This window comes from Drosophila pseudoobscura, chromosome X (genome assembly GCF_009870125.1).
Source record: "Drosophila pseudoobscura strain MV-25-SWS-2005 chromosome X, UCI_Dpse_MV25, whole genome shotgun sequence".
Classification (NCBI taxonomy): Eukaryota; Metazoa; Arthropoda; class Insecta; order Diptera; family Drosophilidae; genus Drosophila; species Drosophila pseudoobscura.
The window spans coordinates 2288831-2313041 of NC_046683.1; the positions used below are offsets into that span (position 1 = coordinate 2288831).

At 48.8% G+C, this 24211-nt stretch overlaps 3 protein-coding genes across 5 annotated transcripts in view; 2 read left to right on the forward strand and 1 right to left on the reverse strand.

Moving 5' to 3' along the window:
- The first annotated feature begins 554 nt into the window (after nt 1-554).
- LOC6902289 (DNA-directed RNA polymerases I, II, and III subunit RPABC1-like) lies at nt 555-1644 on the forward strand. Its single transcript, XM_002133780.3, has 3 exons — nt 555-572; nt 666-812; nt 905-1644. The coding sequence occupies exon 3, from the start codon at nt 928-930 to the stop codon at nt 1570-1572; it is 645 nt and encodes a 214-aa protein (XP_002133816.3). The 5' UTR covers nt 555-572; nt 666-812; nt 905-927; the 3' UTR covers nt 1573-1644.
- A 2215-nt stretch (nt 1645-3859) lies between these two features.
- LOC26533406 (uncharacterized) lies at nt 3860-4604 on the reverse strand. 2 transcript variants are annotated; one of them, XM_015185875.2, is made up of 2 exons: nt 4333-4604; nt 3860-4275 (listed from the first exon to the last, which is right to left on the reverse strand). In XM_015185875.2, exons 1-2 carry the CDS (start codon nt 4487-4489, stop codon nt 3941-3943), a joined length of 492 nt encoding a protein of 163 aa, XP_015041361.2. In that variant the 5' UTR covers nt 4490-4604; the 3' UTR covers nt 3860-3940. The 2 variants fall into 2 exon arrangements, with proteins under 2 accessions (XP_015041361.2, XP_033241507.1); XM_033385616.1 differs by having other exon boundaries at nt 3860-4278; nt 4354-4602.
- A 911-nt stretch (nt 4605-5515) lies between these two features.
- Nucleotides 5516-24211, forward strand: part of LOC6902283 (chaoptin) — a 180475-nt gene continuing 161779 nt past the window's right edge. Inside the window, exon 1 of one of the 2 annotated variants that reach the window (XM_033385612.1) lies at nt 5516-5533. The gene's annotated coding sequence lies outside the window, so the exon portion shown is untranslated. Of the gene's footprint in view, nt 5534-6826; nt 7067-24211 lie in introns of those variants that run through there. The other variant, XM_033385611.1, reaches the window with a different exon arrangement.

A 24211-nucleotide genomic window follows, 5' to 3' on the forward strand; every position in this document is an offset into this window, starting at 1 on the left:
CTGCGGCACCCTAGGGCAGACGCACAGAACGGTTGAATCAAGCTCGTTGCTGCTGCTCGTACCTGACCCGTCGAAATCGTTTCCGGTGGACATTTTTCGTTTTTTTTTTCGTTTTTTTTCACAATTTGGGAATTTACTCTGCTTTGCACGGCTTTTGACAAGAGGAAAGAGAAAGAACAAGCGCACAATCGATAGCCTAAAAAGCTAACCGATAGCTGCGATAGCCGTCTTTGTATCGATATTGGTTCCAGGCATCGATGTTTTCAATTAGTATATTTCAAATTCCTATTGTCCTTTATAGGGACTACAAAGTGGTTTCTTAGTTGTCTATCTGTTTATTATAGCAAAATAATGTTGCTTCTTCGGCCGATATATTTCTCGTATCTGCGTTCACACCATAGCAGCACGGCTGACAAGCATCTAGTTCAGTTCAAGTCAAGTCTAGGGATCTAGGGATCGATCTCAGAGTCTATCCAGCCCAGGTTAATGTGCTTTCAGAGGCTGTAAGGCAATCCATAAATATTGTTTGCCTGGCCGCCATTTAAATCTAGGGCCTGCGAAAACATCGATGCGTAAGTGAAAATATCGATTAAATCGGCAAGTTGACGTCTCTAATCTTTTCCGTTTCTGCCTTCTTCCTTCTTTTCACGTTTCGCTTTTGCCAGACGCGCTGCTTCGACCCGAAAAGTGTGGTATTTGCCCAGCGATTGATCTCAAAGTGCGGTAAAAAGTATAAATTATACCAAAAACAATATACCAAGTGCATTGACGCATTTTTCGAGCACTGCGCTGGTGCCTCATACATGTTCGCTGTAAGTGTTTGCCGGGGCGTCGTTGGGGTGGGGTCCGCCATTTTCATTCACATTCTCTCTTTTCTCTGCCCATCCTACCGATTTTTCTCCAGGGTCTCGGGCGGCTCTTACGAAAATGTCTAGTGAAATGAACGACGAGGCTGAGGTATACAAACTGTGGCACATTCGGAAGACTTTGTTCGAAATGAGCCACGATCGCGGCTATTTGGTGACGTCGGCCGAGCTGGACCAGACGGTGGAGCAGTTCACGGAGCTGTTCGGCGACAAGCCGAGCGAGCAGAGGCCGATGCGGTCCGACCTCACTATGTTGCTGAGCCACGCCGATGATCCGAAGAACCGGATGTTGGTGTTCTTCCCCGAGGAGCCGAAGGTCGCCGTCAAGACCATCAAAGCGTACGCCCACCGTATGGAGGGCGAGGGTATTCATCGGGCCATCCTTGTGGTCCGGGACTGCTTGACGCCCCCGGCCAAGCAGTCGATAATGGCCATGGCCCCCCTGTACATTATGGAACAGTTTCTGGAGTCCGAATTGACCATCAACGTCACGAAGCACGAGCTGGTGCCGCAGCATGTGGTACTGTCGGATGTGGAGAAGAAGCAGCTCTTCCGTTGCTACCGGCTGAAGGAGAGCCAGATGATGCGGATGCTGTCCAGCGATCCAGTGGCCCGTTACTACGGCCTCAAGCCGGGCCAAGTGGTGAAGATCGTCCGTGCCTCGGAGTCGGCCGGTAAATACATCTCCTACCGCATCGTCTGCTGAATGACGGATCATCAAATTGCCGTGCCGTTGTAATTTCAATAAACATATTCAATAAAAGGCGTTTCAAGAGTACTTTAAAATGTCTTAAATTTCTAGGAGAGCAGCGGAAGCAGTGCCTCCCCGAATGGCCTGCAGCGTTTCCGGGTCTACATCACGGCATTTCTGTGGGCTGGAATGCAGCAGCTTCAGTTTGATGGACAGTCTGTGGACAGCGAGAGCTGGAGCCTCCGGCAGAACGTGCGGCTTGATGGGACCTGCTTTCTGATGGAACAAGCTCTCTCCAATCGATCCATCTGTGCACTCGGGCAAGGGCTCCAACGAGGCGCTGCCTCCAGCTCCAGTTCCAGCCACTTGCAGCCCTGGTTTCTGGCGTTTCCCCATACCTGGGTATTGGCCCTTTCAGGCCTATTGCCCTGTGGAGGAATGACCATCTGATCAGCCCGCACCGCGGCCTCACCGAAGAAGCTGGCCGCACGGTTCGGAAATTGTGCTAGAATATATAAAAATATCAAATTTCGGCTAAAACTGGAAAGCCTTAATTTTTTATGAACACCAGGGCTGCAAGCAAGCAGTTTTCAGTGGAATTTCCCAACATTCTTCCGGAGTTTGCGGTGCCATTCCATGCGCTTTTGTGACGTCAGCGTTTGCCAGCACATCAGAGTGTCAGCGGAGGACGGGACGGCAACAGGTCCTTGGCAGTTTCAAAGAGGGTACTAACAAGGATGCCATCACCAGGCTGTGGCCCATCCATGGATGCCACTTAATGGCTACAAAATATTGAAATCCAAATCGAATCTTTTGGTTCAATTAATTTCCATTTGGCTTTCATTTCCATTCTTATTTTCATTTCCTGCCTGAAATTTCAAATTTCATGGGAGATTCAGCTGCTGGGAATTTCTCTCTTCGTGGCTGAATCTGCTTTTGGGGCACAAGGGAAATTATGCCCGTTGGATTTTCATGTGAGGGTAAAAGTGTGGGAGGATTGGGGATGACAATTCGGATATTTTCAGTTTCTCAAGACGGTTGGCCTCATCCCCATGGATCCCTGTGGATGATCTGTTCATCGAATCTTCGATGAGAAAATCCCCTCTTTCCCCACACTTTTCCCCTGTCCATTTTCCTGCGCTTTTCGCCGTGCAGTCGATTTGATGAATTTTTCACAAATTTCCATCTTAACATTTTCTTGTTGTTTGTTTTTTCTATTCTGCATTTCTTTTGTTTCTTTTGGCGAAAAGCGCAGCTGACTCTGCCGCTGCCCCAAACTGTCTGCCCCACCACGCCTTGCCCCTCTCCCATTGGCTCGCCGGCCCGTGATTGATGCATTGCGCTTGTAAATTTGATGGCGGCTTGTGGGCAAAAGAAGAGGCTGCCTGCACCCGAGGGGAGGGGCGGATGGGGTGCACCCACTATGGAAACTCAAACAGCCTGCCAGAGCGGCAGTGGGGAGTGGTGGTGGCATGCGGCATGGGGCAGGGGCATGCAAAGTGCGCGAAATTGACTTTGCTTCTGCGGGGGCCGCTGACAGTGGCACTGCGGCTGCTGGAAGGAGCAGAGTGGGTGGCTGGGTGCTGGGGAGGGGTGGGGATGATGAATGGAAAATGTGTGGAAAATTGTTAAAGCAAAACACCAAAAAAGGGGGTGGCAGTGGTGGGCAAGAAGGGAAAATTGTGGAAATCTTAGTTGAAATTATTATAAATTAATGGGTATCCTTGTGACCCACATTTCCACGAATATTTCGGCAGAAGGGGACCGCAGAGGGGGAGGCAGATGGGCAGGCGGTGCCAGAAGATTGACCAAAGAGGGGGGGGGGGGGGGGGGATGATGCAACGGATGCAGGCAGTCTGTGGTCTTCCTTCTGCCGTTGTGCCGTGCTGCCGCCATTGTGCGAATGAGAATAATGGAAGTTTTTCCAAAGGCTTCACACACACACACACACACACACGCAAAGGACATCCCCTAAGCAGGGATGATCGCTCCGCTCTAGTTTGACAGTTGCATTTTTAATGCTGGACATAATTAAGTTTGGTTTGCACTACCCCTACCCCCACCCCTACCCCTACCACCTCCCAGGTGTGTGTGCTTAGCCACAAGGATCCCATGTCTATCCTCCGGGGAGACGATGGTGTGCAGGGTGGAGGGGGTGGGCGGGTACGCTTGGCCAACTCAAACACAGGACAATGTCGGGTGTCCTTGATTGCCTAGTTATCAATGCAGCAGCTTTGGCATAGCGCACCCCCCACCACCACATGTCAGTATTTGAGTATTATTCCAATTATCCAAAATGAGCTCCGTTATGGCGTCGCTTCTTTATTTAATACGAATCACAGAGTATCGCCAGGAGGAGGGATCGGTGGGGCCAATGTGGAATTCAGCGGGGGCTACTCCGCCGTAACTGCCGCATAAAGCGCCGCTCTGGCTTTTCCAATCGACGCTGGCGCTGCCCGTGACAACGCTCCCACTCGGATACTCTGGCCCGCATCAGGAGGAGCCTGTAGAGGACCGCCGAAGTGAACCACATGAGTCCCGTGAACAACGGCCAGGCAGATCCCGATAGGGCGGGCCCTGTCGGCTTAATGGACGCCACAAAGTACTGGAGGTAGTCCTTGTGCCAGAAGCGGACCAGGAACAGCAGCCCCACTGTGCCCAGCAGGAGAAGGTCCCACCCGTTCGAATCGGCTGGCGGCGGCATCTCCTCTTCTTCCTCTGCAGAATTGTGTCCAACTTGAGTATCCACAAAAAATTAAAGGCAACTTCTCTCACCTGAGTCGCTCCCCTCGCTCCAGTCGCTCCCCTCGCTCCAGTTGCTCCCCTCGCTCCACTCGCTCCGCACGCTCTCCATGCTCCCCTCGCTATCCGTAGTCGGGCTGTCGTCTTCCTCATCACCGTATGTAGACACATTTATGTTGCGGATCGACATATTGCAATTTTGTTTCGATTTATTCCAACAGTTGGAAGAATTTTAAAACTTGGGTCGACCCGGTCAAATGGATTTATGATATTCGTAAGTCTATTCTGTCTATTCTGACAGCTTTCTCGCAGTGTTCTCAGTTTTTCAGTTTTGTCTTCGCCTAGAAGTACAAAGAGAGTGAGAGAGAGACAGAAATACCTTCCCTCTGCTGCCTATATGTTTTGATGGCAGTAATAGAAATATTCTTACCACAAGAATGCTCCACAGTAGAGTAGATGTCTCTGTATTAGTGCCAAAATTAATCACACAGTCGAACACACGAACCCTCGTAAGGCCATTCTCTCTATCTCTGTCTAATATGTTCCGTTAAAGCTAGAGCCAGAGCATGATACACACAAATGCACGCTCTCTTTTCGGCTCATAACAAAACAGAAAACTTCGTTCTTCTCCCTCTCATCCTACATGACGTCACTGCGTGCTCATTAATGCGTAGCGTAAGACCCGAAAGCGAGTTAGTAGCTGCTCACTCCCACTTGCAGCTCTCCTTCGATCGCCCTCGGCATGCGAAGAGGGAGAACAGAATAAGAATGCAAAATTCCGCCACCGACGCTTCTGTCGCGCTCTCCCTCTCGCATATTCAGTTTTTCGTCCGGTCCAAGCACGCGTTTTCGAGTCGGCTCTGCGTTGCGGTCACTGAAAAGCCGAAAAATAGTGCAAAATTCTACTAAAAAACTGCCGCGCTGCTGTGTAGAAGCGAATAAACAGTAAATTTGTCGCAAAGGTCCAGTAAGAGCAACGGCAGCAATCATTGTATTGTTATTGCGCGTTAATTAATTTTTTTCATGTGCGAAATGTGGTTGTTGGCAATGTAGCCAAGATCTTCCGTTGTGTTGTTGTGTGCGTGCGTGAAAATGAAGCAAAAAAGAGCAAAGTTTTTTTCTCTTTCCCACCAAAGGCCACCAAGGAAGCAGAATAAAGCAACGAGCGCTCAATAGTAGAAGGTACATAAAAGGAATTCCGAATCTCTCTGGCGCTTGCTTTGTGCATTCATAGGTAATTGATCAAAATATAATTGCGTTGTTTTGTTTCTGTGTTTTTGGAGAATAAGAAGAGCAGCAACACGGCCAGATGCGTCGCATTATTTACATGCACGCATATCTACATACATATCTATGTATGTATGTGTGCATATACGGGACATGTCCAGACATGTCCATCATTGTGTGTGGTTTTTATTTTTGGGGTTGGAATTGCAAACTTCGATTGCTGATTTGGACTGTTTAAATTACAGTAGAATTCCAGGCACAGTTCCGAGTGCATATGCGTGCGTGTGCCGGGTTAAGAGCCCAGCGCATGTACAGTGGAGCCTCGCGTTCCAGAGACGCGCTGTAAGAGGGAGACAGAGGGATAGTAACGGAACCTGCCTCACGTTGAACGGCACAGATCTAGGCAGAGCAACGCGAGGCAGAGAAGCGTCACTGACCTAACACACACGTGAGGCAGGCACAGGCCGCAGCGGCAGCGACGGCGGCGGCAGCGGCGTCACAAAAATAGCACGAAAAGGAGCCCCCGCAGCGGAAATTTCCCTCTCGGCTGAAACGACGCCAAGAGTGAGACGATGACAGCGCCGACGAAGACGTCGACAACGAAGACAAGGAAGACGAAGGCGCGCCGCTGGAGCCGACCGGCCGAATGTATGATGTTGCGGCAACAAGCACCCAGCAGCCAGCCATTCGTGGCCCGAGCGAAGCACTCGTATGGCCTCGTGCCCGATGCACGAGATGCGTCCCAGTGCCGACTGCCGCGCCGGGCACCCAGCTTCCAGCGACTGCTTCTGGTTCTGGTTCTAGTTCTGGTTCTGGTTCAGTCTTTTCGCGACTTTCATCTGCTCCGGTCCGGTCCACAGGCGACAGCGAGGCGACGGCCGAACGCAACGCGCCAAAAGGGCGAGAACTTTGTCGAGATTTTTTCGCGGAGAGAGTGCCAATAAATAATATTTCCCCAAAAATCCCATCCATTTCTAGTTTTGGTTTTTTTTTTGCGTAAAATAATCGTGCAAGCGTGTACCACCCGTGTGGGTCTGTTTTTTTATGCGGTTTTTTTGTTGTTTTATAATCGCGATTTGCGTGTGAAAAACAGTGGAAAACGTCGAGATTTTGGAGTTGCTTAAAACTAGGGAAATTGTAGAAGGAACTTGGCGAGGAGAAGAGACAAATCGACAGAAATTAGTGAAATGCTGAGAGGAACAGACTGCTGAAAGCAGTACGAATCCAAGAAGAATCAAACTTAACCCCAGAGCTTAAAGCAGTGCAAACAACTCGTAGATAAGATCACAGCAGAAAGCAGTGCGGACCGTAGATCAAAACATAAACGCAAGCAGTGCACAGCATAGATCCAAACTGAGCTGCAAGCAGTGTAAATCGTTGATAGCAGACATTGCAGAAAGCAGTGCAAAAACAAACCATAAAACCGTGAAAATCCGAAGAAAATCGCCAGACGCCCAGAGGGAAAACCCCCAAAAATCAGTGCACGCGAGGCAGCCTCCAAAACACGTGCCTCGCCGCCCGCCACACGTTCGTCTCCCGGGTGAGTGTGCCACAGAAACCGCAGAAATACGGAGGAGTCCCTGTCCCTGTCCCCAAGCCCAAAAACCAAAAACCAAAACCCGCTCTCGGGATAAGGGGTATCGTATCCCTTTTCCTGGGACCCCTTCCGGGGGAGCCTTTGGAAACTTTTGCGCCAACGAATAGTTCGGTGTGACAGCCGCAAAATTGACTGATTGATTGATTGATTGATGATGACTTTTCACAAAAAAAAAAAAAAACAACTTTCAACAAAAACCACAGAGAGCTTAAATCAAAATTAAAACAACAACAACAAAAAAACAAAGAAAAATATGAAATTTGTTTGGAATTAGCATCGGATGGGCGATGACCCTTGCAAATGAGTGATACCCTGTACTTGTGGGGTGGGGGAGGGGGGTTTCCTCCTGTTGCTGCCCCCCCTACCCCGGGGGCGGTGATGGGCTTTTCCCCTTCGCTCTTTTCTTGTGTGTTGTTTGTGTGGAAAAACTAATATTTTCAATATTTACAATCGAAAATTCATTGGATCTGTGGCAGGCAGTAGATCGTCGGCCGTGTTTTTCCAGCATTTTCCGCCGTCCTTTGTCGCTGTTTGCTGAAAACTTTCAATAATAAAAATGCATTTAATTATAAATAAATATTCCATTAAAAAAAAGTCAACGGGGGCTGCCGTTTTCCCCACCCCCCACTGTCCCCCCCCCCACTTTGCTGCTCCTTCTCTGGAAAATGATGTGTGTTTTCTTGGGGGATTTTGGGAAATTCTTAAGTCGATTTTGAAAAGTGTTTTTGGCGGAAGATATCTGGTAGATTATGGAAGAGCGGAAGCCACTGCTGCAGACCGTGCTCCGTGCCCCGTGCCCCCAACGGTTGTGGCAAACGGAATTGATTTCGGGACTTGGCCTCGCGCATCCTGCGTCATGCAAGAAGTGAGGAAAACTCTGGGAAAATTCAGGTAAACAAAGCTTGAATAAATAAGCACACTCCGACACTCGACTTTTGCACCCAAAAAAAGAAAAAGAAAAAGGAAACAGAAAAAGGAAACAGAAGGACTTTGAGTACAAATGGAAATGGTGCAGCGTCTGCCTCTGCCACACTGCCACACTGGCACCCCTGCGAATGCATTTGCAACACAGAATCCACGTAGAAGGCCCTCCCCCCCCCGCACCACCCAATCAAAACCCAAAGCGGAAATGGACAGTAAATAAGTGTTTACAATTTTTTCGTTGTTGTTGTTGCCGCCTGCCGCCTTCTGTTGCATCTTCGGCTGCTGCTGCTGCTGCTGGTGCGGCTTTTGGGGCACATAAATTTTGGCGGAAATTGCGCTGTGCCTGAAGCATGCCCCCCTCCCCCCAGCCCCCAGCCCATTGCTCACTTTTCTAAGGAAATCTCAGTGGGGGCACTACCAGAGGGTACTCTCTCGTAGAGGGAGCACCCTGTGAAATGGACCATTCCCGGATACCCCCTGCGTATCGCAGTATCTGAAGGATACACCCATCCATCCATCTGCGGCAGGGCTTCTCGCAAGCAAAATTATGTTTAAAACTGATGAAACATGCTGTAAACATCACAATATTTGAGCCTCTCTGCCACGCCCCACCACCCCCCCTGGAAGGAAGCGTGTGGGGCGTGTGGCGTGTGGGGCGTGTGGCATGAGAGATTGTCTTAAAGCCACTTCTTCAAGGATGTTGAAGGATGGCAGGGACTGCCACTGCTGCATTCTGAAATATATTCTTGTGCTTTTCATTAGCGAAACAGAATGCGGCACTTGAACGGAAGGCAGCAGTGGCACAGTGGCAGTGGCACAGTGGCAGTGGCAGTGGCACAGTGGCTGCAGGACAAGTACTGCAATTACTGCATAAAGTACTTGCAACGGAGAGGCACAGCCAGTCTCTGTCTCTGGATGAGCGCTAATTTAAGGCAATTATTCGTGCCTCACCCGGCCATGCCTCATTGCACAGTGGGGCAGATCCAGGCAGGGCATGGAGGAGGAGGAGGAGGAGCCTTCGACGTCTTCTGCGATTAGCTACGGATACGGCTATCCTTTTACGTCCCCCTGCCCCCCACGGGGTGGCCCCTAAGGGGTAGGGATTGACAGGAGTCCTTTCCTCCCCCGCCCCTCCCCTTCGTGCTCCTGCCACTGCCCCTGCTGGAGTTCTTCCTTTCTTCAAAGGAAGAAGAAAGCCCATCGATTGGGCGGGGCATTTAACCACGATTTCCTTTATCATTCTTTGACCTCTCCTTGCCCCTCCCTTTGCCTGGGATTTCTCCTTGGATCTCCTTGCAAACGAGTGATCATACGATCCCCGATCGTTGCCATTGTACGGAGGGACCATGCCCCTCCCTTGCCCCCCCTTGCTTTGCCACTGCTGGGGGCACCCCTTCAGTTCTGTTCATCGTGCAGCTAGCCTCTTGCCTTCCATTCATTCGTTGTTTGGTTTTCGGTTGCTGCCACTCCTCCTGCCCCTTCAACTGCCCCTGCATCTGCCATCTTATACGCTCTCCCGAAGGGTTTCCCCCTTTTGAGGCACGCTAGAGAATCGGGAGAATGTTAATGCCTCCATTGGACAGAGGGCCATATCTATGGCTGACTTCTTTCCAGTTAAATTTGTAATGTATATAGAAGATACATGTGTATCTGCCACAGGAGCAATCAGTGGAAGGGGCAGCAAAAGTCCCAAAAAGAAAATCCCCCTTGGATCGTTTGAGTGTATCTTTGAATGAATCGGTGAATCAGTGAATCAGTGAATCGGTGAGTCAATGCTCAAGGCTGAGGCATTCGTTCGTTCAGTCGCTCGCTGTATCCGTTTCCGGGGGACCCCGTCCGGGCCGCGCCCCCTATGTCCAGCTCCCCTCGTGGCCATTTAATGCACTTATTCATTAAAAAGTGAAGAAGAGAAACGAAAAAAAGCAGAGACAGCGGGCAGCGAAGAGAGAGTGGCAGCGAGAGGCATGTGGCACGTTGCAGGGGCGGAGGCGGTGGCGGAGGCAAGCACAAGAATGGCCTGGGAATGAATGGAATAAAAAATGTAAACATGCACAAGTGCAATGCAAATTAAAGCAGACAGCAAAGTGGCTGCCTGCCGCATGCCGCATGCAACAGCAGCAGCAGCAAAGTTAGATGATGCCACCGTAAGGGGCTGGGGCTGTGGCAGGGCCTGTGGCAGGGGCTGGAGGAGTCTCCTCCGCCACAGCCGCCACTGGGCGAAGAGAGGCAATTCATTAGCTTTAATTTAGGTAAATGTCCTTGGTCCTTGTGGCATTGCCTCTTGTGGTTTGAACGTCGCAAATGCAACTAAAATGTTGCGGTTACCATCGTTTTCCATTCCGCATGCCCCACCCTCGCACGCATCTGTGGCTCCTCTCTGTGTGTGTGTGTGTGTGCGGCATGGGGCATGCCTCCACCTCGCTAAATATTAAAGGCTCTTCTGCTGCACAGACCCTTTCCTTTGCTGGCTGTCTCACAAAATTGGGTTCTGCGGTGGAATTTTGATGAGTGTGTGTCCTGTGTCCTGTGTCCCGTGTCCTGTGTCCCGTGTCCCGTTTCCTGTGTCTGGGGCATAATCGATTCACTTCCTGCCACACTTCCACACTGCCGGGGAGAGCTTATCCAAACGATCAAACGATAACTAATCGATAACTAATTCGTGAATGAATTTTGAATGGAATGGGTATTCCAGGGCTGCATGTAGTCGATGCACAATCGACAAATGGCGATAAATGAACAAAGAAAGCGATAAATTATCGATTTTTCGATTTTTTCCACTAATATCCCTGATATCAGCCCCAATCTCGGTGCCTGCTGCCAAAAAAGCCCCGCATCCCTCAAATCCCGTCCGTTTCGGTTGCTTTTTGATCGATAATTATCGATTTATAATCGATTCCCGTGATGGAATCTGAATCGCATTTCAATAGAAGGGAAATCCCCTCTTGAAGGCCCAAATTGCTTTTGGATTTTCCAGCAATTTTCATAGGAAGAAGAAACAATCAACTTTTCACTCAAGTGCAACGCCAGACACACACTCGCTGCAGCATCCGCAATGGGGCAACATCAGCCAGTCTGTGTCTGTGTCTGTGTCTGTGTCTGTGTCGCCCTGACATTGGCATTCGGTTCTGTCATCAGTGCTGTGGGGGGGCATCAATGGTGCTGTTGCTGAAAGGAGGGAGGAGGGTGGAGGAGGAGGAGGAGGGAGGAAATAAATCATTTCGAGTGCAACAACAAAGCAGGGCAGAGCGGAGCAGGGCAGATCTGTCCATCTGCTGCTTTGCTGGGCCGCCTTCTTCTGCCTAATTAGATAATGTCAGATGCATGAGGCACACACACACACACACACACGCACGACACACACACGACACAGGGGTGTGTTTGGGGGCACTCTTGACCCCAATTAAATTTAAATTATTCGAGTGCTCCTTAAGTAAAACTAATTGTATTGGTCGCCAGCCAGGAAGAGGCAGAGCCCCCAACAGGACGAGCCGAGGAGGCACTTGACTTCATTCGCAGATCTTTGGGAATCCCGCATCCCCATTCCCTGATTGTCTCAAGTGTGATACAAACAGACACGCACACACACGCACGTATACAGCATGTATGTATGTATGTGCCTTGTTGATATTTTCGGGAGACGCGAGAAACGACGTAGCAAAAAAGTTCCGTTCCCAATCCCTACTTGAGCTCTTCGTGGAGGGAGGTTCGGCTGCGCCCGTCCGAGCGACCGAGCGAGGTTCGGCCAGAGCGCGAGAGCTGCAGTGGAATGGGCGAATGGGCGAGAGAGCGTGCCTTGCACTGAATAGCGCGCGAGGGGGAGGGGGAGGGGGGCGAGTGCAGATCAACAGATAAGAAACTGCGACGCTCTCGAGACGACAGCAAAAACAAAACAGATCAGCAGGCATCTCTCTCACACACACACACTCGCCATCTCCCACGACTCCGCACTCGTCTGCAGAAAAATCATTTCATTTCATTTGCTTTTTTGTTGGTTTTCCTTCGAGTTGAGTTGCGTTTTGATTCAATTTGTCAAATAGACAGCTTAGCCTCGCTCCCGCTTTGGTGTCGGGTCGGGTCGGATCGGGTCTGGTCGGGTCGGGTCTGGTCGCGTCTGGGATATTAATGCCTCTCTGGATGCTCATTAATGCACTGGATAATGGACAGACACACACGCACGCACGCACGCAACAGGAGGATGGCGGCGGGGGGCAGGGGAGTGAGCGACGTGTTCGTGCATGCATTTTGAAAATGAAATGCGAGCCCCACAGTGCCCAAAAACGATTTCAATGCCAGACATGGACGGAAGTGGAGGCAGGCAGCAGGCAGGAGGCAGCATTTTGGAGCATTTTGTTTTGCTTCTAATTGGAGGATGTGGCATGGGAGGGGGAGTGGCAGCTTGAACAAAAGCCAAAAGGGGAAATGCGGAAAATAGGCTTTAAGCGGCACTAAGGAGTGGCTTTTATTTCAAAAATCGAAAATATTTTATTATTTTATTAGAATTGATGCCAAGAAGAAATTTCCCAAAGACCATCATCAAAAAAAATTGGAAACATTTTTTGGGGTTTTTTCGTGTTTTTCCCATTTTCCATCTCTCTCTCTCTCTCTCTCTCTTTGTCGCTGGAAAATCCTATTGTGTTCGTTCATGGCCCAAAAAACGAGTCGACAGCAAATCTGAATGGCTCTGACCTTGGCCTAGGCCCCCCGCCCCACGCTTTCCCGGTTCAGGGGGGGGGGGGGGTTGGCTGGGCAGAAACAAATTGCGGCAACTGTTGTGGCCATTCAAGGCCATCAAATTAGTGCTGCTAATTAATTATAAATGCCGTTCGAGTAACATATTTGCGTGGGGCCGTGTCCCTTGTCCCTTGTCCCGTGTCCCTTTTTGGGGAGTGTCTTTAATAAATTTATAGTGGATGATGCCCCAGCAATTAGTGGCACGATGCCCGAAAGATGGCGATGCATGGAAGCGGAAAGGAAACGAAACGAAACGAGACGAAAGTTTTGAGCCTTGAGGGTAGTCCCGTAACATTTGTTGCTTGATTACTTTTAAATTATTTTGTGGCATCATTTCAGACTCTGTTTTCCCCAGAAAGCCCCTCTGTGTGGACACACACTATCCACCCGGCCCCCAGCCCCCACCCCCGCCCCAAAAAAGGGACTGGCTGCAGGAGGCAGGAGGCACGAGGCACGAGGCACGAGGCATGTCGCATTATGATATGCTTAAACAGCACAAAACTGTTTCATAATTTATGGCTAAGCCACACTGGGAAAATGGGGGAAGGGGGGGGGGGGGGGGGCCGTCGCACATGCCACTAATGGATAATGGGGTCTGGTCGAGGGGGGGTGGGGGTGGGGGGAGTGTATATTTGAATAAAACGAATACGGATATGAATTATTGAAGAAAGCCGCTTTCCAGAGAGATCAATCTTTGCACAAGGACAGATCCAACAGATGAAAGACGTTGCCTCACATTCTGTATTCTCCATTTAGAAACACACATGCCCCCTGCCCCTGCCCCTGCCGCTGCCCCTGCCCCTCCTGTGTGTCCTGTTTATGTGTGGAAATTAATGAGCTCTTTGTGGGGCTTAAAATAATATAATAGCTACAAATATAACAAACAACAAACTTCACATAAAAAAATACATAAAATGTACACAGAAAAAAAGGGAAAGGAAAAGGGAAAACGGAAAAACAACGGACGGACGGACAGACGGCCCCGAAAAAAAAGGGTTTTTCATTTGGCCAACAAAATAAGGGACACGAGACAAAGCCACACAGAGACAGAGAGAGGGACATGTGGCAGGGGCAGGGGCAGGGGCAGGGGCCGGGGTAAGGGTCCCAAAGAAAACTACAACAAAAAAAAGGGACACGGACACATGTCGTATACGTCATATGCGCTAATCAGCGACCCGGACCCCGGATTCCCGGGTTCCCGGGCATCTCAGACGCAAACCTGGAAACAGAATTCTCGCATCCTTCATTGATGTTGCCGCCGCCCACTGCTGCCCGCCTGCCTGCAACATGCTTTTGGACAAGACCTAAAGCCTTCCTTTTTGGCTAGTTTTCCATATCGTGGGACAGTCGGAGAGTGGGACAGTGGTACAGTGCGCCCCATTGGGCAAAATGAAATGGAAAAAATGCAAACATTTCTTATCGATTAATCGGTCGTATATGCTATCGGTTTGCTATCGATTTGTCATCTCTCAAGGCATTACTTGGATATTTACTCGATTTTTTGTTATCGAATTTGTATAAAAATGTTGTCGATTTGTTATCGATATGAAATCAGTCATGGGATACGTTTAAAAAATAATTCTGTACTTAATCGATATATGTTATCGATTTGGTATACAACTGTTATCGGTTTGTTATCGATATTATTCTTTGGATACTCTCAAAAAATTGATTTAAGCTTACTCGATTTTTTGTTATCGATTTTGCATGCTGATGCTCATGTTATCGATTGGTTATCTCTCGAAGCCCACGTCTATCGTGCCCGTAGCCCTGCCCAGACCTCGTCCCTCTCTCACTAATTGTTTATTCTAATGGAGATCTCCCGCCCACCGCAGTCCCTGTGACCTTTTGGCCCTCATTTCCTGTAGATGTCACCCACTGTGGCCCCAGTCTGCGTCTCCTCCCTTGCCGCCAAGGGCCAATCCCGATTCGGGATTCTCGTCTCAACCCGTTCACGCGCTGAGCCGTCCGTCCGTCCGTCCGTCCGTCCGTCCGTCCGTCCGTCCGTCGCTCCTCTGTCGCCATTGAGGCTGGGGCTCTGCTCGCTCCCGCCGTGTCCTCGCGTGTGTGTGTGTGTGTCCTTTTTGTTCTATTTTATGGGAAACCCACATAAGAAGGATGTCAACATAATTTAAACATCAAAAAAGTTTCTTTTTGTTTTGCTCCCATATGATATTTTTCTCTCTTTTTTTATGTTTTGCTACGTTTACGTCTTTTGGGTTACGTGGACTTCATCATGTACCTTTCTTCCTCTCCCTCTCTCTCTCTTTGCCGCAAAATTCGGTGCTTCCCCCCCAGTACGGGTGTGTGTGTGTGTGGAAGAATGCGTCCCAGACACGTATGTGAGCCCCGAAGATGGAAGCCTCCTCTGCTCCATCGAAATGATGTATGACCGGAAGCGGAAGTGCGCGCACACGGCCACACCCGCCTACTTTCACGCCCACTTACGCAATTTCACAGTTGGCATACACGCATTTGCATGTGTGTGTGTGTGTGTGTGTGTGTGTGTCTGATGAGATTATTTACTTTTTGATAATGCGCCTCCCCGTGCCCCGTGCCCGTGCCCCGTGCCCCTGGCAGTGTGGCACAGAAAGCCGCAGCGCAGCCATTGTCCGAGAGGTCACAAAGCGGGGCGGGGGGCGGGGCGGGGCGGGGGGGAATGGGAGCGGAGTCCCCAAGGGACGGGGAGATTTTATTATTTTTAATTTTATTACATTGCTCTATTATTTCATTATTATAGGACTGTAATTATGTGTGCAATCTGGCACTGTCCATGGCCCGCGACCCGCGACCCGGGACCCGGGACTACCCCCCCAACACCCCACCCCACCCTCTAACACCCTTCCGCCCACTCGTGTGAGGATTCTCTGCGTTGGGCTCTGGGTGGAATTGAATGCAATTTAATCGCCCGGCTTCCCATTCAGTTTTCCGCCAAAGGAAAATGTGGAAAATTCGATTGGCAGGCGATAACCGATAGCTCAACGATTAGTGGCATTTCCATTGGGAGAAGAGGGCGAAAGAGCGAGAGAGAGAGAGCTTAATGATTATTCCTTATTGTGTGATGTATCGGAATTATCGATAAACTTGTGCCAATCGGGATTCCCTGATTTTGATCGTTGTTTCTGCACAAAATATCGATAAAATACCAATAATACAGAAGCAAGATATTTTCTGCATAATTTAAAGTCTGATTTTCGATAAAAAATCGATTAAGTTCCGATAACATTCGATGGTAAAACGATGATACAGAAATTATACACGTTCTGCTTAAATTGTGGACTAGTTTTCAATATTGTATCGATTGAATTTCGATAGCACTTCGATAACAGAGATAGATCTCTCCCTTCTCTTTCTGTTTTAAATTATCGCTTTAATAATCGCTTTAGCTCCAAAAATTAAATGCTCATTTTTGTGGCAACCAACAAAAAAAAAATGTCAATCGCAGCCACAAAGCCCCTTTCCCCTCTCCCCTCCCCTCCCCCCTTCCCCCATTTGCTTACATATGTTTTGTATGTGGGAAGGGGGAGGGGGAGGTGGCAAACTGTAAATAATTAGCCGATAACGGTTTATAAACAAACAATGGCACAATGCAACAATAACAATAACAGCAGAAGGAGGAGGAGGAGGAGGAGCAACAGAGAGCCGAGGACATGTCTATTACGGGTGTGTGCGTGTGTGCGTGTGTGTGTTATCGAAATGCAGCACTGCCCCAGGCTAGAGCGACCGCCCACTCCGCCCACTCCACTCCACCGCTCATCAACATTGACAAAGCGGCTTTAATTCCGAGGGAACCCTGCCCCCCGCCCCCCTGGCCCCCTGGCCCCCCTGGTCACCCGTCCAGCCAATATGCTGCTCACATTTGTACAGCAAATTATTGCAAAATTGATTCATGAATGCGACAGGGAGTGCATTTTGCGACTCTACCAAAAAACTACAGAATTATTACATACGTGGCGTTTATATGCCATTTAAATCGGCATTTAAACATCGTTCAGCGCCATGTCGATGATCATCTAAGCGGGGGGGAGCAAGAGGGAGGTGGGGCCTCGACATTGCCAGGCCCATCACTGGAGAGCATTGGACCCCTTTGGATCGGATAATATAGATAGAACACGGATGGGAATGTTGTGTACAAAGTTCAAGGAAGCTTGAAGGAGTTACCAAAAAATTCATCGATGGGTTTTGGGCGAAATGTCATCGATGGATTGGCAATAATCGATATGGATCGATTATTTATGTATATAGCATTGGGAAAATGCTCGATTATAAATATATCGATTATTTATCGATCAGGATTTTTACTATTTGATGGTTCTATCGACTTGTTATCGAACGATTACAAAACTTTCGTCCATTTCCGATGGTAAAATATTTTTCTCGAATATTTAGATGGATCGAGGCTTCTGCTAGCCCAATACACCCCCTTTAGCCCCTGTAATCGCAGCCTCGTATAAAAATTGCTGGCCGCAGCATCGCAGCGAAAATTATGAAATATTTATGACGTTCGGCACACGGAAAAAGCCTGGGAAATCGGCGTACGATAATGCCGTATAATTGACAGGCGATTTATGGGGGACATTCGTAAATAAGCAAAGGCATACATTTGTTTATTGCCGATTTTCGTACTCGTTTTCGTATTCGTTTCGCATTGTTTCAATTATTAATTTTCCATTTGGCGACGATTTGTTTTGGGCCTTGCTGTGATTTTCTATAAAGATCCGCAAATACTGTAATTACTTCATTTGCGAGTGGGTGTGTGTGGGTGTGGGTGTGGCACGAGTCGGCATTCATTCGCCAGTGAATGCGAGTGAATGAATGCGAAACTCATTCGCTGCGAGTCCTTTGAATGGAGTCATTTGTGCGGCAGGTGCAACGCAATTTAATCACCGAATGGATTCGCAGTGCAGCGCAAATCAAATCGAAGTTTTAGCACTCCCCCCTCCTCGCCCCTCCCCCCTCACTCAGGGGGAAACACTGGAGCCAGGGAGTGGCGGCGCTTCTTGGCACTTTCTTAGATTATTTTTGTTTTGTTAAAAGCGAAGGCTTAGAGAGACTGTGGAGACTGTGGAGACGAGGCCAGAGATACCCTATAAAGAAGAATGGGAAATCCTCTCTTTGAGCAGCAATCAAAGTGATTAAATTATTGAATGGCCTAAGCATAGAGCGAGAGGGAGAGCGAGAGGGAGAGGGCGAGAGGGAGAGGGAGAGCAGAGTCCTGCCCTGCCGAGGAGTGAGTGCCTGGATGAGTGTCCTCGGAATGTGTATCGATGATGCAACAACATTTCCGTCGCAAAACGCTGAAATGACACGTTGAAATGATGCTTTCGAGGAGGGCCTGTCATGCCTGTCCCCAGACGACCTGCCGGGGTGGGCGTGGCGTGGCTGCTTGGGATGAATGGTTTGCCGTGTCATTGACTCGCATGCCGCCGCCTAGTGGCATGCAACGGCAAATATGTGTGTCAACTGGCAGTCGTAGAACTGCACTTTCCTTTTGCCTTTTTGCCATTGTCTTCCCAACAGACACCACACGATATACATATATACATATACACGTACATATGTATGTATTGTTTTTTTTTTGTGTGAAATTCTTGCATAATTTCAGAGAGAGAGAGAGGGAGAGCGAGCGAGAGAGCCCATCGAAGCACCCATCGAATAAGCAACTTGAAAATGTATGTATGTATGTGTCTCGCAGTTTAAAGGCGAAAACGAGCGTGCCCCCCCCCCCCCCCCCCCCCCCTCCCCTGCCACTGCCACGGCAGACAGGAAGCACATCGCTCGCTCGTTGCTCCACGTTGGTGCCACTTTGCGACTGACTTCGAGTGGTGCTCTCTGCCACAACAATTTTCACCAATAAGTATGCCACACACACACACACAGGCACAGGCAGGCAGAGGCACGCACACATGTGGCAAACGGGAAGAGCAGGAGTTTGGTGCGGCTTGCTTTTTTTTTCTTTTTCTTCTCCCGAATTTCAATACACTTTCCGATGGAAACTGATGATCTGGGATTCCGGGATGTAGAAAATATTAGCCAAATATATTCAATTCAAAATTAGTATTCTAAGATGTCTATGGAACGGGGGATATTGAAAATGGTCTCAGTATTTAATTTAATTTTTAAGTACATGCTCGGCCCCTTTTAAGAGACAACAATCCACAAAATTCCACAACTATTTACTCCCGAATGTTGACCGCATGCATGCTATGTATGTATGTATGTATGTGTGGAATTCCCAAGAAACGGCAACAACATTTCGATCTTGCCGACACACACAAAAACAAAAACCCAAAGCGGGAGCGAGGCTAAGCTGTCTATTTGACGAATTGAATCAAAACGCAACTCAACTCGAAGAAAACCCAACAAAAACGCAAATGAAATGAAATGATTTTTCTGCAGACGAGTGTGTGTGGGTGTGAGAGAGATGGCTGCTGATCTGTTTTGTTTTTGCTGTCGTCTCGAGAGCGTCGCAGTTTCTTATCTGTTGATCTGCACTCGCCCCCCTCCCCGTCCCCCTCCCACGCGATTCAGTGCAAGGCACGCTCTCTCGCCCATTCGCCCATTCCACTGCAGCTCTCGCGCTCTGGCCGAACCTCGCTCGGTCGTCGGGCGCAGCCGAACCCCCCTCCACGAAATTTGAAGCGCACCAAACGGGACTAGGGACTCGTGTCTGGCACTTGCACGCCTTTTGTTTTGTCCCACTGGAAAGGGTATACAAAAGTGGTTATATTCTTGAATTCAAATTTCTAGGGGGGTGTTTTTTTTTTTTTTTGTTCATATTTTGTGTGTGGTTATTGCCGCTGCCGCCGCTGCCGCTGCTGACGTCTTTGCTGTTTTTGGTGTTGCTGTGCGTCTGTTTGGCGCCTTGGCAAATGACAGTAAGTGGTTCCAAATGTCTTCTTGGGCCCGAAAAATTCTAACAAGAAAACTATTATCCCCCCCCTGGTCCCCTGCCCGTGCCCCTGCCCCTGCCTCTCCGCTCTTCAACGCTGCTCTTCACTCGTCCTCTTTTCTTCATTTGAGGAAGTGATTTTGCAGGTCCTTGCACGTTTCTTAGATGCGGGAATCTTTTTAAAAATTTAAATGTTTTTCTGACCCTTTCCGGGCTTTCGTTTTTGCTTTTCTTCTGTGGCTTTCTCTCCTCTCCTCTCCTCTCCTCTCCTCTTCTCCGTTTTCTTTTTCTGGTGTTATTCCTTGTCGATTGTTTTATTTGTGTGTGTGCGAGGAGGCGCCTCCTTTTGCATCTTTGGCTCCTTAATGATGGGGTTCCATGGTTGCATGGGGGGGAGGGGGTGGTGGTGGGGGGTGCCTGTTGGCGCCTGTTCTTTGCAGCTGTCGCTGCCACTTTTCAATGCATTTTCATTTATTATGCAAATTGACGTTTCTCCCTCTCCCCCTCTCCCTCTCGCTCTGATGGAAAAATGAAAATATTTGCCAAAGCAGTTTGTGTTTCCTCCCCCCTCCCCCACTCCTTTCTTCTCTTTGGTTTTTTTTTTGGCAAACTAATTTGACATTGAAATTATGTGTAAAGTATATTTTCTGTTCGCTTCTGTTTCTCCACTTTTCGAGACAGCAAATTATGATAAAAAGATCCATTCCAAGCGATAAAAACACACACACACACACAGGCACACACACACACACAGGCACAGAGGAAAAGAAAAGGCAGAAAAACGTAGGAAAAGTTGAGGGAAAGGCAAAAGAAAATTCAGCGCATTGCGCGAATCTGTCAATGGCCAGGCGGCGACTAAGATGAATCGCTGGATGATGGTCACGGCTTGCAGCGGGGGGGTGGCGGGGGTGGTCCAGGGGGAGGGGGGATGCACCAACTCTGAACAGAGGAACCTCCTTTTGGGGGACGATTGAAGCAGATTTGAGTTGGAATTTCGAAATGAATGCATTTGCGGTGGGAGAATGATTCGGGGAAAGGATATCCAGGGCTGCATCGGATGCACTTCGTAGTCAAGGAGGGCCTGTGCCCCCCCCCCCCCCCCCCTCTTTGCTGGAAACCCCCTCAAAAGAAAACAATCGGCAAACTGTTGAACAAATGACAGATACATTTCCCATCCATCTATCCATTTAACCATTTAACCATTTATCCCTGCTATCATTATGAGTGTACTCGCGTGTGTGTGTGTGCGTGTGTGTGTGCGTGTGTGTGTTTGCCTTTAATCGAATGATAAATGAATGCCATTTCCCGCAGTAATATTCGCAATAAACCCACACTTTCGGCCACGAATAATGAATAAACCCCGAAATGAATAACAATCCGAAATACACAGATTTGTACACTTCCAGGAAGGGTATACGAATTTCGAACAGGGTTTTGGCCAGGCCAAAAAGCCACAATTCATTGGTTATTTATTAAATATATTATTATTATATAATTATGTAAAATATTATTTAAATATTTTTGTATTTTAATATATTTGATTTATTTAATATAATTTTTAATTTCTTAAATTTTTGTAATTTAAATATTTTATCCTTGAAAACAAATTGGGTGTCCTTTAAGGGCATGCAAGGATTCGCCGTCGAGCCTCGGATTTTGTTTCTATTTCCCGGTTTTACATTTGAAATTTTCCACATCGACAGCCCCCCCCCCTCCCCCACCACCCCAACAGATGTGTCCTGCCCCTGCCAAAAAATCGACATTATGTCAAACAATATTTTGATTTATGGCCCTGGTCCCTCCCCCCGCCCTCAAGCTTTGAAATTTTCCCCCGTTTTTGGAAAATCAAAAATGTCCAATGATTTGCCTGCAGGTCACGTGAAACGTGCAACGTGAAACGAGGCCCATGTTTATGATCTGCCATCGATTTAATGGTTCGCGAATCAATAAAAAACGACCCGCGGAGGGGGGTCCCCCTGCCTGGGGGGCACAGACACAGAAATAGACGGCATCCAGCGCTCCGCAGAGCCGTCGTCATTAGATCTTGCCACAAAATCTGTATGGGGATCCGTGGGTTAAGTCCGTAAATCCAATTTACATCTAATATCGTTGGCAGGGTGTCGAGGGGGGTCGAGGGGGGTGGTGGGAGGTGGGCACATCTCAAGGTTTGCCCAATCAGTCGATGCAAATAACTATCCATCCATCCAAGGCCCCCGCACCGCACTTTCAGGCACTCATCGAATCATCGAATAAGACAATTCATTCCCTCTCTCTCTCTCCCTCTCTCTCTCTGTGTGTGTGTGTGTGTGTGTGCCCCCAAAGTTATTTACAGTTGTCTCCACCCCCCAGACATACGGGACAGACAGATTTCTATGGCAAAAACTTTCTAGAATAATGAACCCCCGCCTTGGAGTGGAAACGACTTCTCCAAGGAGGAGGGCAGGGCACACGACACCCCAAAAAACACCCAGAAGGAGGCATGTCTGTCCTTGCCACTAGATCGTGGAGACCACAAAAGCGGGACCACAAGAGGAGCCAAAGGAATCAGCTGTGAACCGGTTATGAACTGGTTCTTGAACCGGCAATCAATTGAAACAGAACCCCAAACGAATCCACCGATCAAGCCACAAAGGACAAGCAGCTGTGCCTCCCCTACCCGTGCCCCAACCCGTGCCCCAACCCGTGCCCCTACCCGTGTCCTCGTAGATATTTTTGAGATGATGCCACGTCCCGTGTTACATTTACATTATGAATATGTTCATTACCATTTCATTGCTGACTGTTGACTCGCATTTCCATGGCAGCGTCACCATTTCCATTCCATGGATGGCCCCAGGGAGGCCACTCACTCACTCACTCACTCACCCGATTCACCTTTCTTCGTTCCGCCTCGCACTCGGTGCCACTGTGCCCCACGCTGCCATTAAATGCAAATCTTGAAATTACATGTGTATTTATTTGCCACACGAGGGGGGCGGCGGCAGGGGGATGGGGGCAGGCAGTCGCTGTTGCAGTTGCAGTCGCAGAAAACGCAGACAGTCGTCGACATTTTGGAATGTAATTTTAGCCCCGGGAATAAACTGCAAAACTTTTCATATGCGACAAGTGTAAAAACGCAAAAAGAAAGCAAAAGAAAGCCAAAGGAAGACCAAAGAAATGCAAAGGCAGCGACCGCTGTATGCCCTACCCTTTTGCCGAGGGGTGCTGCCGGTTCGTACCCGATTCCAAGACCTTATTCACGTGTTTCGAATAGGAACATAGTTCTGAGGGAAACCCCTATAGATCCCATGGAATTCTATGCACCTCCAAAGAGGGCAGGCAAAGGAAGGAACAAGTATACCCTTCCCTTTGCAGGGTATTCCAAGAAAATAAAGAAACTTTTCGCATGGCAGACGCTTCTGGATGGAAACACACATGGAATACATATCCAGAGACAGAGACAGAGACAGAGGGGCAGTGGCAGAGAGAGAGGGGCAGCGGCAGTGGCAATGCAACAGTTTGCGGCACAGATGCCAAAAAGCACCCACATGCTGCACTCTCCATATTCTCTTTATGCATGTGGGAGGGGCGTGGGGGGTGGGGCGTGATGCATGGAGGAGCGTATCACTGGAATTCTAATTTGCAGGCGAAATTGAACGGAAATAGCAATTTTCAAAGTGAAATGCCAAACGATGTTGCAGCTCAAATTGCGACTTGTTGACACGCGATAAAGGCTAAAAACAGCGAATGCCGCAGCGGGGGCAGCGAAAGGGGCACACTGATGGTGGGAGGGGGGGGCGCCGCGGCTAATAATCTGGAAGATCTGAAGGTAGGAAGCACTCCCGATGGATAATGGCATTCCACAGGCCACTCAATCGAGAAGAAGACACCAAACCCCAGTCGGCGATACAGTGACTAACGGTGCCGCAGAATGTGGCATGGCCAGTGGCCGCAGGAAGTCGCTCTGCACTGCCGAGTGGCCATCAGGCATTTTTACAACTCATTTAACAAGGCGTTGGCCCCCCCCAACCCCCAACCCCCCCAAAGCATTAACCACAAGGACGACGATGATGACGACAATGAGCGAGCCTCCGTCCAGCGTCCACCGTCCACCGACGGTGTACCCTGTAAAGTGTTCTGCCTCCAAGGGTGTGCTGAGCGGGAACGCTCCTCGTGGACTCCGACTTCGGCCTGGACTCTCCTCCATTGAACTGACTTTTCGGACTGTACTTTTGGAAGTAGTTCTGGGCAGACGAAGACCACGCGAACACCCCTTTAACTTGATCTTTTATGGCCCATGCGTAACTCCCATCGAAAGACCCAAACACTCAAGCACTTTCTCCCACACATTCTCTGGGGATTTATGGAAAAGGGAGGAGGCATCTGTTTCTTTTCCACCATTTTGGATTCACGTTTTCTATTAATTTTCTGGCTTTATTTTTAGTATTTTCTTTAGTTGCTTGTCTAGTATTACTGGGACATTTTCTGGTATTCTAAATAGTATCTTTTATCACTATTTCTTGTATTTTTCTGGTTTCCTTTTTCTCATATTATTTCTAGTG